Raw genomic sequence first — 19,497 nt, forward strand, 5'->3', positions numbered from 1 at the left:
CTATTCTCAAGAATGAAAGGTCATTGAAACCTATATTCAAGAGGCAGCGTGGAGACTTTTGACACCACACTAAGAAAGACGAGGATGCTAAAACCATTCTAGTTAAAAATGATAGAGAAGATCCAATACTGCCCAGTCCAAGTATCAAATAAAGCTTTTTAGCACAACTATAACAGCCTAATACGCAACTTGCTGGATATGGCCAACAAATTAGAAGCTTCTACATGTCAGCAGTGGAATCTATTCTAAAGATTCACAGACTTGAAGGTAGATCCATTTCACTTTAAATTGACCAACCAGAAAATACCTATTAAGAAGCACTGATATTGGAATTATGATATTTCTATTCTAGACTTAAATGATCTATTTATTAAATCTTTTTCTCCCTTCAAGCAGTGGAGATTTAAGATCAGGTTTTTGCTGCTTTCCTGTTGTCTTGATAAGAAGCCCTTTAATTAAACTATTTGAGGGCACCTTTAATGCAGATATTTTCCATTTTGTAGAATTTACTTGGAAGTAATTAGATATCAAGGTTATTAACAATTTTATTCAGTTAAATTTATGAAGTGTTGTGAAAAGTGCCAAAAAAGTTTCAAAAAACAAAAGGAAGTTTAAAAAAAACTAAGCATGCCAGCAATAATCAAATCACATCATATTCTGCACTTTATATTTCTAAATAGTTGACTGATTAAAGTCATTCTTTTGCAATGTACAATTATCTAGCAATCAGGGGAAAGTGGAATAAAACATTGTGATGCCAATTTGATCCATCTCCTCATTCAAATTACTTAATCTCAACATGCAAAACGTAATGGTATTTTTCAATCTTCGCACAATTCACCATTTTATAAAGACACAAAAAAACATACCAGCGATCTACATGCAATGTTGAGAATGTCCTTTGAGCTGCTTCTCGAGTCAAAAGCTTAAAGCCACACTGTGTATCCTTTATTCCTCTTACACACAGAAACCACACCAAAAAATGGAAACCATACATGAGTAGAGTTCGAAAATAGGAACGCTAGAACAGAAAAATTATGTTTACAATTGTTAGTTCTGAACATTTGTCAAAGTTGTAAATTTTGTTAGAAATATTAAAGCTGAAATTGCCAGAAGTTCTCCTAGCCAATGGATGTGGAGAACTCCCAACCATCAATCCAAACGCACATTGACTCACACTCAGATCCTGGGTTTGAGTGTCATCTACATAAAAAGGGGAATTGAACCTACATCATTTACAAACTCCCTGGTCAACCATCCTGTACAAAATATGTCAAAGTGGCTCTTTTCTTCCAATGTTTAATCATTAAAGAACCTGTATCTAAATCTCAATTAATCATTCACTTAGTTGACACCCATATTGGCACATTACCGATGGCTGGCAAGACTGCCTTGATGATTAAGCTCTTTAGGTGGTACCAAGATAGAAAAGATGTCCATCTCACTTCAACTTCATATCATCTACCATAATTGAAAGGTTTGAAACAAGCAAAGTAAAAGCTTTTTCAAAAGTTTGTTTTTACATAATTTCAACTAAAATTCAAATAATTAAAATTAAGCTTAAGCAACTTTGATTTGAAGGAATAAATCATATAATATTCAAGGGTTTTTAAATGTAAAATGTGGCTTTGTTATAGTTTATATTCTAAAAAATGAACTCTACAAGTGAAATTCTGGAACTCAAATTTATTCTTGAAGTTCGCTAATGACAATTGTCGTAATCATTTGCCATGAGCATAAGTCCACAATTTTTCAGCTACACTTACTTTGGCTATTGCTTCCTTTTCCAAATGAGCCCTAGACCCACACGAGATAGCCATGTTATCCTAAAGAGAGATCAAAGTAAATTTAATTAGCTGGTTTCACAGAGCAGGATTTAAGTTGCTGAATTCAAGCCATATTAGTATCACAAGTAGCTTCAGAATAAACATTCATGAATTTCCCCGCAATCATGCAGCAGATTAAATTATCTAAAATAGATGAAGTAGCAGACGTATTAAACAATTTGCAGGAATCAATTATGGCAGTCACAATTCACAAAGTTAAATGGCTGCAAACAGTTTTAGAAACATTTTTCTTGGAATGCTATCATGAGTGCATAAAAAGCATAGAGTCCAGAATATTGGACAATGGGCATTAAGATAGGTTTGGAAGACAATGAGTGCGATGCCAGTAATTACAGTTAAAATGCCACTCAAAACAATCACTTAGGATTATAATGCCATTTAAATGCACACTTGCATGGAAAATGTAAATAACGTTCAAATAATGTTTCTAAAATTTGGCTTTTCAATTACTATAATACAGTTTGCTTCAAGTAACATTTTCTATTTCCATAGGTCAAACTTTATGCCCCTGTCACAATACTCACAGGCCATGGCTGGAGATCTTTCAAACCAGCTTCTACTTTTTCAATATCAGCAAACTTCGTAGCTCCATCAGCATCAGCCATTAAGATGTATTTCCCTCGGCATTTCAACACACCCTGGACAGAATTAAACTGTACTGTGATTTCTGTTATATTACTAATTAAATGAAGCAATAAAATTATAAACTCAAGAATGTCATAGAGAATCTTTTACGGTGGGGTCATCCTTTGATAAGTCTGTAAATTGTATGCAATCATGGTCTGTTATAACATTTTGTAATTACAATACCAACATGCGAAAAACCAGGTTTTTCTTTAACATATTCATAAAAAAACAAACTGGACATTGCTTCTCTATAACATAGGATATTTTTTTCATGAATTACATTGTATACTAACATGAAAAAGAATAGGGATATGAATAAGAAGAAGGAAATAATTTTCAAATATTACTTGATTTCAATTTCAGATTTCAAAACTCTGGCAACTAGGTGTGAATGTTGCAACATGCTGGTACATTATACACAGCAAATCTTCTGCAAAAGTTTGGCATTAATAAGATGATTCACACTCCCTGAAATATAGAAGGTTAGGGGGCATCTAACTGAAGTAAATGATGATTAAAGGTTTTGAGAGGATAAATAGAAAGAAACAATTCTGTCTGGTTGGAAAGTCCAGAAAAAGAACCCATAGCCTTAAAATTAAAGCCATAGTATCTCACAGGTCAAGCTTTAAGAGGTGTATTTTGTCCTGGTTTTGTTTTTATGAAGAAAGGTTGAGACAGAGGTGCTGAGTAGTCTGCTCCAAAGCCAATAAAAAGTTAACAGCTTCAGAGGGTTTGGTTTTTTTTAAAGTGGGAACAATAAAAGCAGCCTGAATTGATGGGGTCAAGTTCCCACAGAACCAGGTTTTATTTTAGATTTAGACTTTAGTTGTAGTTGCTGAGGTCTTGAAGCAGGATGTGGAAGCTCTAATTCCTCTCTCTGTCGCAACTAGAAGCTGGGGGTTCTCTTCCAGCTACTAGAATTGTACGTCAGAATCTATTTTACTGAATTTGCTTTTGCTAAGAGTATGATTTTGGAATGTTACTACATTGGAACAGTTAATTAGTTAAAATATCTGCTATTTTAAGTATTTCAATCGTTACAGTAAAGCTTTTTAAAATTTTTTCTTTATATTTTAACTGTAGTATAAAAATAAAGTGTATGTTGCCTAACAGCAAGTCGTTAGGCCAATCAAATTGCATCTGGAACATAATGCCTAAGACTTACCTTTAAAAATGAAAACCTTGAGTCTAGGCTATCTTCTTAATATATTTTGAGGGGGTTCGGTCTGGTCTGTAACAGGCCATTGGGACATCATTCAGGAAGCATACAAAGAGTAATAGAAATTTAAAAATCTCTCTCCCTAAAAGCAGTTTCAACTAGGTGTCAACTGAATAGTACAAAATATGGATTGATAAATTTTTGACAGGTAAAGATATTTAGGGATTTGGAATCAAGGGGGGGGTAAACTGAGTTAAAGTACAGAGCAGCTATAATCCAACTGAATTTTGGATCAGAGTAATGAAACTAAATGCCTGTCTTTAGTTTTATGCTTCTATCCAAGTTATCAAAACAAAATTAGAAAACTGAAGTTAACTGTATCTCTACTGGAAAAGACAGATTCTATCTTGAGGTTTTACACTATTCACTGTATTAAACATATACAACTAGAACTATTAACTATCATGAACAAACTGCTGTTGAGAGTGTTTGATGAATGCATACTACCTGTATGCTTATGTTGTAATAATGACTACAATTCAAAATTAATTTGCTGGAAAGTACTTTGAGATAGCCAGTGAAAAGTGCTACATAAATGCAAGTTTTCTTTCTATTTAAATTTTGGTCATCAAAAGGTCTGGTTAAACAAATTTTGGCCTAAAACTTACCATTTTAACAGCTCCACCTTTCCCACGATTTTTAACAAATGTTAATACACGGACTTTATCAGATCCATATGCCTTGGAATAATTCAGCGCAACCTAAATAGATAGATTTGGGCATTGTATGTTAGAAAAAAATTAATATAAAATTCAGCTTCCCTGCAAAAAAAACAATTTGAGAATTCAGCCACCTGGTGAAACTTTCACATCAACTTCAATAAAATCCTGCATTGCAAGAGATTTAGACTGGCCCATAGAAACCAAAGTCACCACGATGTACAACAATTCTTAATTTCACAGTGGATAGAACTTGATTGACAAACAATTTAAATTTAATCCAGCCCGAAGCAATATAAATTCATTGTTAATGATTTTACAGAAAGGACAAGTTGTATAGTCTCTCCAATAATTGTTATTTATTTCACACAGCTGCTATGTTAGAATTTGGGTTCTAATTATTAATGTTTCATGTCTCATTTTTAATTATTAAACTCTCAAGTAAAAGAGTATCACGTATTAAAGATTGGTTTGCTTTCAACTCATCAGATTATGCACATGCACTGAAATAGTCAGCAAATTTTTCTCAATAGTTAATCACACATTATTCTCTCTTTCAAAAAGTGAACTGCCTATTTCCTAATCATACAAAGAACCCGAGTCTACCATTCAGTCTGCTGAGCCTGCTCCACCAAAGTGGAGGTTAAGACAACTGTAACTGCAATTCCACATGCTTATCTATCCCTAATTTTCAAAATCTTACTTCTAACTGTGTAATAAAAAAAATTTCAAACACTTACTTTCACCACCTTTTTAGGAAGTTCCAAAGATTCATGACTTCCAGAAAAACATTCATCCATCTTTTTTTAAGTGGATAAGTCCTAAATCTTCAACAGTAACACCCAATTCTAGATTGTCCCATAAAAGGAAACAACCTATTCATATCTACCCTGTCAAGACTTTCTCACAACCTTATATGTTTCAATCAAGTCACCTCTTAGACTTCTAACCCCCAGTAGAATACAAGCATAGTCTGAACAACCTTTCCTCATTAGATGACCCAGTCATTACAGGTTTTCGTTTGGTAAACCTTCTTTGGATTGCTTCTGATGCAAAACATAAAAGAAGTTGACAGAGTTGTGAAACGTTTCTTTAAAAACATACTTTGGCTTTGACAGAAATTAATAAAATGGGAGATGAGTAAATACATGCCCTCATGATGTTTTTGTGACATATGGTTTTAAGTCCATTTCTAATTTTGTTTCCCCCTCACTTGGTACTTGCTTAAAAGCTGTTCACCTTCAGATTGATCACCTGTAATCAAAGCTGGAAAAGTTTACTCTGCTTCCCCTCTCCATAGATACTCTCCACCTTATTGTGCATTTTTGGCATTCTCCTTTTATTTTAGTTTAAATACAAACTGGCTTGGGGTAATTTAAGGCATTGACAGGCTTTGTGGCACAGTGGTATTGTCCTTATCTCTGGGCCAGAACATCCAGGGTTAAGTTCCACTTGTCCTGGAGATAAACTTTTACATGTTCAAATTGGCTGACTAAAAGATTTATTTCAATTTAGGATTGCCAATCGGTGCTTCTGCAAATCCCCATATACCAATTTTCCTCCGAACTATGGATCGCCATCTTTCTTAATTCCTTCAGTTATTTATTCCATCAAAATATCTAAAATACAAATAGCCATTTAATTGCAAATTAACAATGAACAAATGAAACAACCCACATTGGCATTGCAGTCACTGTAGGCAGTTTCAGCATTAAAATGTAATACATTCATACTATTTTCAAATTATAAATAAATGCTTTTAATTTCAGTGAATTCCAACTTTTGGCCGATCTTCAGCATAAATGCATTTTTGCTGTACGATAAGTTCAGAACACAACCTACGTAAAAAATCTGTTATGAACTAAACATCAAATCGAGAAGGGGTCATCTAACTATTTTTTTAAAAAGCCAAATATTATTGTGGGTGAAATTAATAGGAAGAAACATTTTACACAAGGTTCCTTTCTGGCAATGCTTTATAAAAGAGCATCTGCAGGAAGATATGAACTTACAACACAAATAATCCAAAGCCAGAAACAGAATAGGTTCATTTTTAAAGTACTTTCACAGGCTGCAAACATTTATTTAAAAAATAAACAGACAGTACAAAAATATCATTACACATTTAGCATAAATCTTAAGTACGTTATAGCAGAAATTGTTGGAAGGACTTCTGTGGATTTGCTTTTGATATTTCTTACCTTTGTTGTTTCATCTCTACTGCCATCATCTACAACAATCACTTCATAGGAAAATAAGGAGTCTTTCCTCTATAAAGAAAGTTTTAAAGTATCTCTTAATATCCTGAATATTGCAAAATAGCATACAATCTGGTATATTTGCATCATATAAAAAGGAATTGGAGGTGTATTTAAAAACTAAAGTACATGATTTAACCCTTAAATGCCTTACTTATGTGTTAGTCACCTGGTTCAGGTATAACGTATAATAAATGCTGAAAGAAGCCAAAGCAGAAATAGCATGAGCATTGGTCAAAATCTTTGAGCTCATTGGATACAAAAGTAGTGTCTTGATGGGTGCTAAATTTATATCACAATTTGAAAAAGGAGAAAGCATGAAATTAGAAAATTATTGGTGAATAAACCAAACATTGGTGTGACAAGTTATTAGAAAGCAATCTGGGAAAAAATATGTTTTCATTTGGAAAGACATGGATCAGTGTCAGCACAGATTTAATAAAGGAAAACCATGTCTGATTAACTTGATTGAATTATTTGAAAGAGTACCATTTTACTGATCAAGGTAGGAGAAAGTGAGGACTGCAGATGCTGGAGATCAGAGTTGAAAATTAGATTAGATTAGATTAGATTACTTACAGTGTAGAAACAGGCCCTTCGGCCCACACAGACCCGCCGAAGCGCAAGCCACCCATAACCCTACCTCTTTACCTCACACTATGGGCCATGCTAAATTGCCCGTTCACTTGACCTGCACATCTTTGGACTGTGGGAGGAAACCGGAGTACCCGGAGGAAACCCACGCAGACACGAGGAGAATGTGCAAACTCCACAGTCAGTCGCCTGAGTCGGGAATTGAACCCGGGTCTCTGGCGCTGTGAAGCAGCAGTGCTAACCACTGTGCCATCGTGCCGCCCACAGGAATCCTGAAGAAGGGGTCATGTCGAAACGTCAATTCTCCTGCTCCTTGGATGCTGCCTAACCTGCTGCGTTTTTCCAGCAACTCATTTTCAGCTCTGATCAAGGTAGTAGAGTAACTTTTTTGTACGTGTTCATGGATGTTAGCTTCAACGGGAAGGCCAACATTTATTCCTCATCATGAACTCCATGATCGAGAAAATGGTGGTGGACCACCTTCTTGCATCATTTCTTCTTAGCTGTGTGGTCATGCAGCTACTGGGATGTCGCAGTAGCAAAAAGACTTACAGGAAACATTATACGTGTGTATACATACACCACAGTTACACGCACAAACTCCTGTTAGATTAGATTAGATTTCTTATAGTGTGGAAACAGGCCCTTCGGCCCAACCAGCCCACATCGACACTCCAAAGAGTAACCCATCCAGACCCATTTCCCTCTGATAAATGCACCTAACACTAGGGGCAATTTAGCATGGCCAATTCACCTGACCTGCACATCTTCGTACTGCAGGCAGAAACCCACCTAACTCCACACAGTCACTCGAGGCTGGAATTGAACCTGGGACCCTGGTGCTATGAGACAGCAGTACTAACCCCTGAGCCACCATGGGAGTACTAGGATTTTGATCCAATAATAATTACAGGTTTTAAGTCATGTTGATGTGCATCTTGGAAGGGAACTTGGTGGTCCACTGAATCTCCTCCTTTTGTTTCCTTAAGTGTACAGATAATGAGTTTTGAAAATGTTTAAGAGTTTTGGCAATTTCCCACAGAATATCTTGCTTAATGGCAACAGTATGTACCATATGCACTAGTGATAAGGAGAATGAATGTTTTAAGTGATGGATGTGGTGCAATCCAAGCACACTCATCCAAACAAGTCTTCCATCACATTCCTGACAAGGGTTTTGTGGACTCAGCAGAATTCCCAGCTTCTGACCTGCCCTCTTAGTCACAGTAAGATTCTTGTACTCAGGAAATGAATTTACAGTTGGGCGCCACAATTCTCTATATTTATACAGCTAATTCAGTTAAGTTTCTAATTAATTGATAGCAACTCCAAGAATGTCGATGGTCAGGATATAGAAGTTGTAATGTTTTCTTTTGTCAAAGGAAAATGGTTAGATTCTAGCTTGATGGAGACAATCATTCCATGGCACTTGGGAGGCATGAATTTTACTTGTCATTCGTCAGAGATGGTATAAGCAGGGATGTACTATTAAGGTTGTAGAAGGCTCTGATTAAATTGGATTTAGAATATTATGAGCAGTTTTGGCCATGTATCTAAGGAAGAATGTGCTGGCTTTAGTTTGTGTGGGCTGGGGGTGGTGGTCTTTATTTGCAAGAATGAATGATCCCAGGGAGGAGTATGTCAGCATTTACAGGGAATTCTGGCTGGGGGGAGTGAAGAGAATGGAGGGTAGTTGTTGGGAGGGCACTTACCACTTTTCCCTCACCATTTTCTATGACATGTTGAAGTTGCTCAAAGCAGTTTAGAAGGATGAGATAGGAGGTGGGGGTCAGGGGGGTTGAATCTCATTGAAAATTACAGAATACTAAGAGGCCTCGATACAGAGGACATGAAAAAAATGTTTCCAATAACAGGAGAGACTAGGACCTGAAGACACAGCCTCAGAATGAGGGGAAGACCTCTAGAACAGATACAAGGAGGAATTTCTTCAGACAGAGTGATGTATCTGTGGAATTCATCGCCACAGAGGACTGTGAAAACCAAGTCATTAAGTGCATTTAAGACAGAGATGGCTACGTTCTTGATTAATAAGAGGATCAAAGATTGTGGGGAGAAGAACAGGATTGAGAAATATATCAGCTATATTCGAAGGGCAGATGGTCCGAATGGCCTGCTTCTGCTCTTATGTTTTATGGTCTTTGCACTCAGACGCAAAGGGAATTTAGTTAGACATCTAGTTCCTTACAGTAGCTATACGAATTCACAAACCTCTCACCAAGTCCTCGATCAACCTAACTGATTACAAGCTTAAAACAGCTGTCAACAGACTTTTTTCTAATTGGTGTTGGAAGCCTTTAAGGTGGTGGTTTACTGAGTGACAGCAAAACATTCATTGGAAAGAACCACTATAAAAAGGTAAACGCAATACAAAGAAATGGAGATTCTGGAAATTTGAAACAAAAACAGAAATTGCTGAGAAACTCAGCAGGTCTGGGAGCATCTGTGGAGGGAAAGCAGAATTAATGTTTCAGGCCCAGTGACTTTTCTTCAGAACTGATGGTCAGTAGGAAAATGTGGTACATGGAGGGGGGGGGAGACGTGAGTGTACATAATAGGTGGAAGTAGAACCCAGAGGGAGAGAAAGTCAGTTCATGCAGACAAAAGGGATGGATAATGGTAAGCCAAGGAGAAAAGATAGCTGATAATAGAATCATTAGTAAGTGAAAACTGGTTGGCTGCACTGAAAGCAGCCCATGAGATGACAGGGCCTGTGATGTAGGGATAGGTAAAGGAATGGAGGGTGGTTTTTAGGCCCCAAGCAGAAAATAAAATGCTGTTATTCCAGCTTGCATTCAGCCTCACCAAAGCAGGCCTGAGACAGAAATGTTGCTCAGTAAATTAATGGCGTGCTGAAGTGCCAGGCAATTGGAAGTTTGGGGTCATTTGTGGACAGAAGATAGATGTCCTACAAAGCAGTTGCCCCATCTGCATTTCATCTCCCTAAATGCAAAAGGAATTGCATCGTGAGCAGCAAATACAGTAGACTAGATTGAGTGAAGTGCAGGTAAATCTCTGTTTTGTCTGTGAGGTGGTTAGACCCTTGCATTGAGAGGAGACAGGAAGTAACTGGCAGGTGCTAAACCTTTTACAGTTGCATGGGAAGGTGTTGGGAGTGAAGGGCCAGGTTGTCCCAGAGAGAATGGTCCCTGCAGAATGCAGACAAGGGAGGGGAGGGGCTTGCCCAGGCAGACCCATTGTTTCTGCCCCAAGGTACTCATCTCTTTCTACCTTGGTTTTTTTTTCCCACATCTCCCTGTGTGCTGTACACTTTGAGTCTCTCTCTCTTTCTGTGTTTAAACAATAGTCTGTTTTTTGATTCTTCCTGCCAAAGTGCATGACCTCATTCCTTTTTACACTGAAGTCCATCTACCACGTTTTTGCCCTTTCACAACCTATTTATATCCTCTGACAGATTCCTTCATCACCACATCCTTCCATCTATTTTTGTTTCAGCAACACTCTGTATCCTCCTCCAAGTCATTGGTACAGACACTAAATTGCTGAGACACGAGGACTGATCCTTGCGGCACTCGATTAGTCGTGCCTTTCCAATCTGAAAAGATCCTTTAAACCTGACTGTCTTCTGTGTTAGCCAATCCTGAATCCATGATAATACATTACCCTCAATACAAGAAATCCTATCTTACAAAGAGTTATGGTTTGTAATTAAGTTAAAATTTTAAAATTTACTGCAACATTTACAAGGCTGTCTCCATAAAAATAACTTGCAAATGTGTTCTTCCAAAGGACAATGTAAAGCATTCATAAAGTAATGCAAACTTTTTCTGTAGTCAAAACAGGGATTTGAAGATAAAAGTTTCATAACTTTCCAGAGCAAAGCACAATTTCCTGCAAAGAATTCTCATCAAGTTATTATTTAGAAATGATATATTTTCCCAAAATAAATAGTAACATTTAACATATTCTGCTATTCTAAAGAGAAAACAAAACTAAGAAAGATAGTGCACTCTCATGTTGCACTATAATTCAAATTCACAAATAACAGTTGGTCTGAAAGAATAAAATTATCAGTACCTGTCTTTGTTCCAAATATTCTAAAGCCTCATCCATCATCAAAGGTACTGTAATTGGGTAAAGCAAAAATGAGAACATGGCAAAATTTACACGGTGACCACTGTTTACATGATATCGATATATGAAAGATAGTGAAACATGACACTTTAATTTAAATTACATTGGAAAGATGCTAGTATTTGGTTGCCAATGGGAAGTATCAATGCAGTGTCCCAGTAAATTCAAATAATGCGATAGTACAAAATAAAATAAAATATTTTGGGGGACAGAAGGGAGGAAGAAAAGTGCTGGAAATCATTATCTGTTTAAGCAGCAGATGACCAGTTGAATGGCATCAAGTAGTATGGTTCTAGAGGATATAAAATAGAGACCAAACTATGAGGAGGAAAGTACTAGGGGAAAAAAAAGCTTGAACTGAGATGTTTTTCTGAGTCAAAGGATATCCTGACACTATTGGTTCAAGTATGGCAATTTAAAAGATTCAAACTAAAGTAAATCTAGTCAAATTGGGGTCTACATTCTAGGAATGAACCTAAAACAAACAAAACTAAGCAAATCACATGGCAATAAAGACAGAACAAAGAATTTTAGTTGTTTTGATGAATACTTGGCTTGACACTATTAAGACCAGTGTTCTTTTAGTTCTGGAGCACACATTAAAATACTTTAAATTTTATTTAGCAGAGGTTTTTTTGCAGAAAAGTACAAAGAACAACATTTCTTAACATTCAAATATCAGTAAACTTTGTGCTCAAGTCTCTGGAATGGATTTTGAATCTACAATTTTCAAGACAAAAGACAAGAATGCTTTTCACTGATATAGCTGACATCAAATTATTTCTATCTTCAGGAAAATATAAACTTGTAGAAGTCAGAAGCTTATATCTTCTAAATATTGGAGTGAAAGCCCAGTTAAATTCAACATAACTGTGGTCTTGTCAAAAAAACTTACACCTTTCTTCTTCATTATAAGATGGAACAATGACAGACAGTCCTTTTGTGGGAGGATCATGAATACTTGGGAATAACTCCTTCCTGCCAGAATTTGGACTTAAAAAGAATTTTTCTGTCTCTCCAAGACTGACGTTTGGCATTTTAATAGCAGTCACGTGTGCGGTGAACAACAGCTGCAAAAAGACAAGAATACCGAATATAAAATATACAATGTGACATTACCTGAATTTAAAGACCCCCCATGTCTGTAAACAGTTTGTTAGACATTTTTTCATTATATTTTTTCACTCCTGCAGGATGGTTTCATATTTACAAGAATCAGATCAATCCCGAGATTGATTTCATTTCAGACCAAGTAAAAGGGTTGCTAACAATAACTAACTCAACAAAAGGGACTTTCAATACTTTGTGAGCCTTGAGATTTTATTTTCTCATCAAAAGGTCAGAACAATAGATCCTTTTAACATCAGGGCATATTTGAAGAGAAATCAGTGTATATTTTGAACATCACCAAATCTCAAAAAGAAATGAAAAAAGCTATTAAGGCACATTTGAACAAAATACTGACAATTAATTCCACTCAAGAGAAGCTCCAAAATTAATATTTTCACGATAACAAAATACTGCCAGGCATTTTTAGCATTAAAATATTATAGTACTTTAGATTGATTGTGTACCAAAAATATTGACTTTTAGGTGGGATTTAAGGAGTGTCTTCTCACTATTACATCACAAAGCATAAATGTTGAGCCATGAAAAGATGTGACAGTTGATAAATTTTGCAATATGCATTAACTGGTATATTGTGATAATTGAATGAAGTGCACCCATTTTGTTCTGAACACAGCTGTGATCAGCAACATCGCTTTTCAACTGATATTAACATTGGTATAATACATGCACACTGATTGATCTTCTATTTTATATGGGTAGTTTGAAAAAAATTGGGAAGAGTTAGACTAACAATTCACCAATGAAAACCCAGGAATTTTATGGCAGAAATTGGTAAACAAAAAGTTTTTCATTAAAAAAAAAGTGATTATCTATACATAGCCTTTCATAACTTCAGGATGTTTCAAAAACTTCACAGCCAATTCACTAATTTTGAAATCCAAAGACAGTGGCTATATTATGTCTCATGCTTAGACATAAACTACCAGTTTACAGGAATAAATGTTGATCAGGTCATAAAGAATCCCTTTTTTTTTAGAAATAGAATAGTCCAATACAGTGTGATGGAGCAAATGATCTGTGTAACTCTAAGTTTGATAGTAAGTTACTGAAGCAAGCAACAGATATCTATGTGAGGCTGTTTGATAAATTGATGAAGAGAGTGTGATTAGGAAAAGTTATCAACTGTCATTGCTTTCTCCTGTTCCTAAAAATTTCTTTATTATTTAAGTGCAGACTCTTGGCCTCTTAGCAGCAGTTACCCTACAGAACAGAGAACATATGAAGTAACAAATGGAGCATGTAGGAAAGGTAACACCATAATAACAAGCAACTTTAATAGATTTGGAGATTGTGATGAATCAAGTTGGCAAGGATAGTCTAGAAAATGAATTGAGTGTATTTATACAAGTTCTCACAGCAGCACATTTTAGGGCTCAGCAGTAGCAGGCTATTCTAGACCTGTTAATATGCAATGAAACAAGATTAATCAATAATCTCATAGGAAAGGATCCTATGAGGCACAATAGTGAACAAAAGGCAAGTTATCCCAGTTTTAAAAATGAGGCAGAGAGACCGTCACAGGTTTCCTGTACAGCCCACAAGATGCAGTCACTCTGCTGAAATGCCTCCACATTTTTTCGCTCTTTAACAAGTTTCCCTTGGTGGTCCTTGCAACACCATAACATAAATCACAATAAAGCAGCATAAAGACCCATTAAAGTCCTCATTTAAAGCAAGCTAATTATTACTGTTTTGTGAATAAAACTTGGGATTGTTTACATTAGAGCATTGAAGGCTGAGGGTACTTGATAGAAGTATGCGAATTATTACGGGCATGGAATAGAGTGGATAATCTGAATTATTTTTCCCAGGGTGGAAATGTCAAATACCAGGTTGAATACATAGCTTTAAGGCAAGAGGAGAAAAAATTAAAAGGAGATGTACCATGAAGAAGGCGGTAGGTGCCTGAAACGCACTGCTGGGTAGGTGTTAGAAGCAAATACAACACAACATAAGAGGCATTAGACAGACATATGAACAAGCAAGGAATAGAGGGATATGGACTATGGGCAGGCAGACTGGATTAGTGTAGAATGGCATCTTGGTCAACACCATGCTGTACTGTAAGAAGAAAAATAGTGACAATATATTCATTTGATGCAGAAAGTTTCAGTTTAACAGTGTTTGATAGAAGTCCTGTGTGTTACAACTTACAGCAACTGAAGGTGAAATCACCACCATGACTCTGGTGGTGTCATCAGCAAACTTGTAAATGGTATTAGTCTGGTATTTGGCGACGCAATCATGGTATACAGTGAGTACAGAAGGGGGCTGACTACACACCCCTGGTACAGTGTTGAGTGTTAGTGAGGATGAACTGTTGTCCCCCAATCTTCAGATTGTGTCCTGTGAGTCAGGAAACCGAGGATCCAGTGGCAAAGAGTGGGGCTTAATCAGAGATCACTAAGTTTAGTAATCAGTCTTGAGGGGATAATAGAGTTGAAGGCTGAACTGTAGTCAATGAGTAGGATTTGTAACAGAGCTGTTCATGGTGTCAAGATGTTCTAGGGAGGAGTGAAAGGCAAGTGATATGGCATCTGACATGGATCTGTTGGTCCAATAAGCGAATTGGAGTGGGTCAAGAGTAGTGGGGAGGCTGGAGTTGATTAATGCCATGATCAGCCTTTCAAAGCACTTCATGACCACCAAAGTTAGGGCCACTGAGCGGTAGTCATTGAGACATGCTGCATGAGCCTTCATATGCACAGGGATAATGTTGGCCCTCTTGAAACAGGCAGTGACAGTAGCCTGCTGAAGGGAGAGGTTGAATATGTCAGAGAAGACCTCTGCTAGTTGATCTGCACACGCTCAGAGTGCAAGGCCTGCTACTCCAACTGGTCCCATCACTTTCCTTGGATTCACACGAAGGAAAACTGATCTGACCTCTGATGCAGTGACTGTTGGGATAGGTTTGTCAGGACTTGTCGCAATAGGTGTTACCTCTCTGCCGAAATTCTGCTCAAAGCGAGCATAGAAGGCATTGAGACAATCTGGGAGGGATGTGTCATCATCTGCTAACTTGCACCTGTCTCTTTTTGGAACCGGTGGTGTCATTCAGTCCTTCCCTTAGTCGCTGGGTGTCTGTGTGGGCCTCTAGTTTGGATTGGTTTTAGTCCTTGGCTGTCTTAATGGCTGTGCGAAGGTCATACTTGGATTCCTTTTATTTGAGTGGGTCTCCTGATCTGAAGGCCTCATGCCTGGTTTTTAGCAGGTTCTGTATGCCCTGATTCATCCAGGGTTTCCTATTGGGGAACACCCCGATTGACTTCCTTGGTATGCAGTCCACCACACACTTGCTGATAGTCTGTGACGGTGGTGGCGTGCTCGTCCAAAGTACCTGCAGGCTGTTTGAACATATTGTAATCAGCTATTTCCAAACATAACTGGAGTTGATCCTCTGCCTCCTCCGACCAGCATTGGACCTGCATCCGCGAGAAGGTCTCCTACTTGAGCTTTTGCCTGTAAGCCAGTAGAAGAAACAAGGCATTGTGGTCGGAGTTCCCAAAATGAGGGTGGGGGATGGAGTGGTAGGCATCTTTCATAGTGGTGTAGTAGTGGTTTAAAACGTTCAGGCCACTGGTGAGGCAAATAATGTTCTGGTGGTACTTGGACAACACCTTCCTTAGATTGGCTTGATTGAAGTTGCCAGTTACAATAAACAGGGCCTCGGGGTGTTCCGTCTTCAGGGTGTTAGTGGTGGAGTATGGCACATCCAGAGTTTCCTCAACCTTTTGCTTGTGGCAGTATGTACACAGCAGCTAATTTAACTGCGGTAACTTCCTGTGGTAGATATAAGGTGCAGCATTTGATGGTGAGGAATTCAAGGTTTGGGTGGCAGTGGCTGCCCAGGATTGCAATGTCTGTGCAGCAAAAGTTGTTGATTAAAAAGCGAACCCCTCCACCTTTTGTCTTACCCTAGGATGCTATACAGTCCATACAATGGATAGAAAAACCATCAGCCTAAAGTACGCAGTCACAAATGAATGGGTTGAGCCAGGCTTCTGTGAAGCAGAGTGCGCAATAGTCCCGCAGTTCCTGCTGGAAGCTGAGCAACGAGCTGAGTTAGTCCATCTTGTTCTCCCGAGGTTGTACATTTTTCCATAGAGTAAAAAATGAGGTCTGCAGATGCTGGAGATCACAGCTGCAAATGTGTTGCTGGTCAAAGCACAGCAGGTTAGGCAGCATCTCAGGAATAGAGAATTCGACGTTTCGAGCATAAGCCCTTCATCAGGAATGATCCCGGAGGCTGAGGGATTGACCTCACAGAGACTTTCAAAATCATGGGGCATAGAAACAGTAAATATCCAAGGCATGTTCGTAGGATAGGGGAGTCCTAAACTGGAGGGTATGCGTTTAATGTGTGAGGAAAGATTTAAAAGGGACGTAAGGGGCAACCTTTTCACAGAGAGTGGTGCATGTATAGAACGATCTGCTGGAGGAAGTGGTGGAGATGGATATAATTACAACATTTAAAACACATCTGGATGGGTACATGAATATGAAGGGTTTAAGGTTGGCTAATGGGACGAACTTAGATTAGGCTATCTCATCAGCATGGACATGGCGGACTGAAGGGTCTGCTTCTGTGCTGTATAATTCTATGACTTTATAAATACACTTGGGTCAAACTCCTGAAGCTTCCTCCGTGACAGTCCTATGGATCCTCCCTTTGTAATCTTACATTACGATGGGAATATACTCATTCTGAGTATTAGGAAATATGCCCTTAGATGTCTGCAAGTCCTTTTCTAGTGACCAACTTCCTAGTCTCATCTCCCAGTTCCTTTCAGCCAGTTCTGATTTCATGGTCACGTTGTTGATCGCGAATTCAAAATACGAACCTTAGATCCAGTCCCTCACTTTCAAACAGGATGTCAAATTCAATCAGGTTGTGATCATGCTCCTACAACAGATATTCTCTTACACAACAACTAACCCAATATAACACAGTGTACTCCTGCAGCAGCAAGTTCTAGAACTAATCTCGAAAGCATTCTGGAAACTCCTCATACAGCTTGCTATCGCCACTGTGATTTTTTCCCCCAATTTCTACACAGATTGTTGTTGGACCTTTGATGCAAACACCTAATATTTATTTTGTATATTTTGCTCTACATTGTGGTTACTGTTACAGGGCCTGTAGACCTCTCCCAGTTATATTTGTCTTGCCTCTAAGTGCTCCTCAAATTCATTGAAACCCATTCCACCCCCTGAGCCAACCCGGAGCCGTCTGTCCACTGGGAGAGACGGTCACAGCGAGCGGACTCACCAGGAGCAAGACGGTGAGGGCAATCGCGACCACCAGCAGCAGCACCTCGCCGGGATCGAACTCCATCACCCAGGGCCGACAACCGCCAGCGGCTTCTCCCTCGCAACCGCGCGAGCCTATGACGGCGGGACAACGAGGCGGAAGCGAGCACCCGGCCGGGGATCGACGAGGGTGCTGCATGCAGCAAGAGGCTCCCCCCCGCCCCCCAGAGACACAACATCGGCGGCTCCTCTGCCTGCAGCGCCACCCCTCGGCGCCCGCCTACCATCGCTGCAGCCAAGTACGTGGTTCAACTTTCAGGGCGTGGGAGTGAGCAGGAGCAGGAGCAGGAGCATGAGTATCTGTGTACAGCTGCAAATGTGTTGCTGGTCAAAGCACAGCAGGCCAGGCAGCATCTCAGGAATAGAGAATTCGACGTTTCGAGCATAAGCCCTTCATCAGGAATACAGTCGGTGTGACCGATACTGATCTTGGGCTTCACTTTCCCCCAGATTCCTGTATTCTCCAAGGGCAGAAATCACACAGGTTATTGTCCAACAGGTTTATTTGATGATTTGGAGATGCCGGTGTTGGACTGAGGTGTACAGAGTTAAAAATCACACAACACCAGGTTATAGTCCAACAGGTTTAATGGGAAGCACACTAGCTTTCGGAGCGACGCTCCTTTCAATCACCTGGTGAAAGCTAGTGTGCTTCCCATTAAACCTGTTGGACTATAACCTGGTGTTGTGTGATTTTTAGGTTTATTTGAAATCACAAAGAAATTTCTAAGCGCTGCTCCTTCGTCAGGTGCAGTGAGAAAGAAGCGCAGAGAACTTACAGCCAGAGAGACCAAGGGCAGAGATCATACAAATAGTGCGACTGGAGTGTTGAATAATAAGTTTCTGCAGGTGACCAAGAGTCTCCAAGGCAGTATCAACTTTATTTCAGACTTGTAACTTGTGTCTTCCAGAGTGAAAACTGAGGCACAATGTTTTTCTTTGCCATTTCCTCATTCTCATGATAATTCTTCCTCCTCTGGTATGAGAGACCAACAGCTATTATTTAATATAGCAACTTTCTTCCTTTTCGCATACTTTTAAATCCGCTTGCCATGTTTTAAGATCTAGACAACTCTGATTTCCCCATACTGGAGACAATACTTGAAGAGATGCTTATATGGATCACAATGGTATCAGAATCGAGAGTGTGGTGCTGGAAAAGCACAGAAGGTCAGGCGGCATCCGAGGAGCAGGAGAATCGACATTTCAGGCATAAGCCCTTCATCACACTAAATGCCTGAAATGTCGATTTTCCTGCTCCTCAGATGTCGCCTGACCTGCTGTGCTTTTCCAGCACCACTCTCAACTCTGATCTCTCGCATCTGCAGTCCTCACCTTCTCCTCACATCGATATCACCAATTCCCACAAGCTACAGATAGATTGAAGTGTTCAGGGACACCCTCCTGCTTAGTTGGGAGTTTGAACAACTGCTCCACTGGTCCCAACTGATCTCTCAAATTAACATAAAAGATGCCAAGGCGTGATTCAAAAAAGTAGAAATCTCCACAAGTTAATGCCAAAGTTATTCCCTCAAATAACAATGTAATAACAATGCATTTTTCACTCTAAGAGTCTGATGTGTGGAATGTTTGTTCATGACGGGTATTGCTTTATACTGTTTTCATTTTTCCATTCATGTAAGTGTCACCAACAAGTCCAGCATTTATTGCCTATCTTGAATTACCCTTGAAAAGATGGTGCTGAGTTGTCATCTTAAACTGTTGCAATCCATTGTCAG

The 19,497-nt window shown here is 38.8% G+C and overlaps 1 protein-coding gene across 1 annotated transcript in view; it reads right to left on the reverse strand.

The window, feature by feature from the left end:
- The window catches only part of alg5 (ALG5 dolichyl-phosphate beta-glucosyltransferase), a 32,062-nt gene extending 14,199 nt beyond the window's left edge, over positions 1–17,863 (reverse strand). The window contains exons 1-8 of the mRNA XM_060826148.1: positions 17,718–17,863; positions 12,213–12,387; positions 11,261–11,307; positions 6,554–6,622; positions 4,302–4,394; positions 2,372–2,485; positions 1,767–1,826; positions 870–1,021 (exon numbers count right to left, since the gene is read on the reverse strand). Coding sequence (XP_060682131.1) covers positions 870–1,021; positions 1,767–1,826; positions 2,372–2,485; positions 4,302–4,394; positions 6,554–6,622; positions 11,261–11,307; positions 12,213–12,387; positions 17,718–17,783 — 776 coding nt within the window. The 5' untranslated portion in view covers positions 17,784–17,863. The remainder of the gene's footprint in view (positions 1–869; positions 1,022–1,766; positions 1,827–2,371; positions 2,486–4,301; positions 4,395–6,553; positions 6,623–11,260; positions 11,308–12,212; positions 12,388–17,717) is intronic.
- Between the last annotated feature and the right edge of the window lie 1,634 nt (positions 17,864–19,497).

The sequence above is a fragment of the Hemiscyllium ocellatum genome, chromosome 6, assembly GCF_020745735.1.
Source record: "Hemiscyllium ocellatum isolate sHemOce1 chromosome 6, sHemOce1.pat.X.cur, whole genome shotgun sequence".
In the NCBI taxonomy this organism is placed as follows: domain Eukaryota; kingdom Metazoa; phylum Chordata; class Chondrichthyes; order Orectolobiformes; family Hemiscylliidae; genus Hemiscyllium; species Hemiscyllium ocellatum.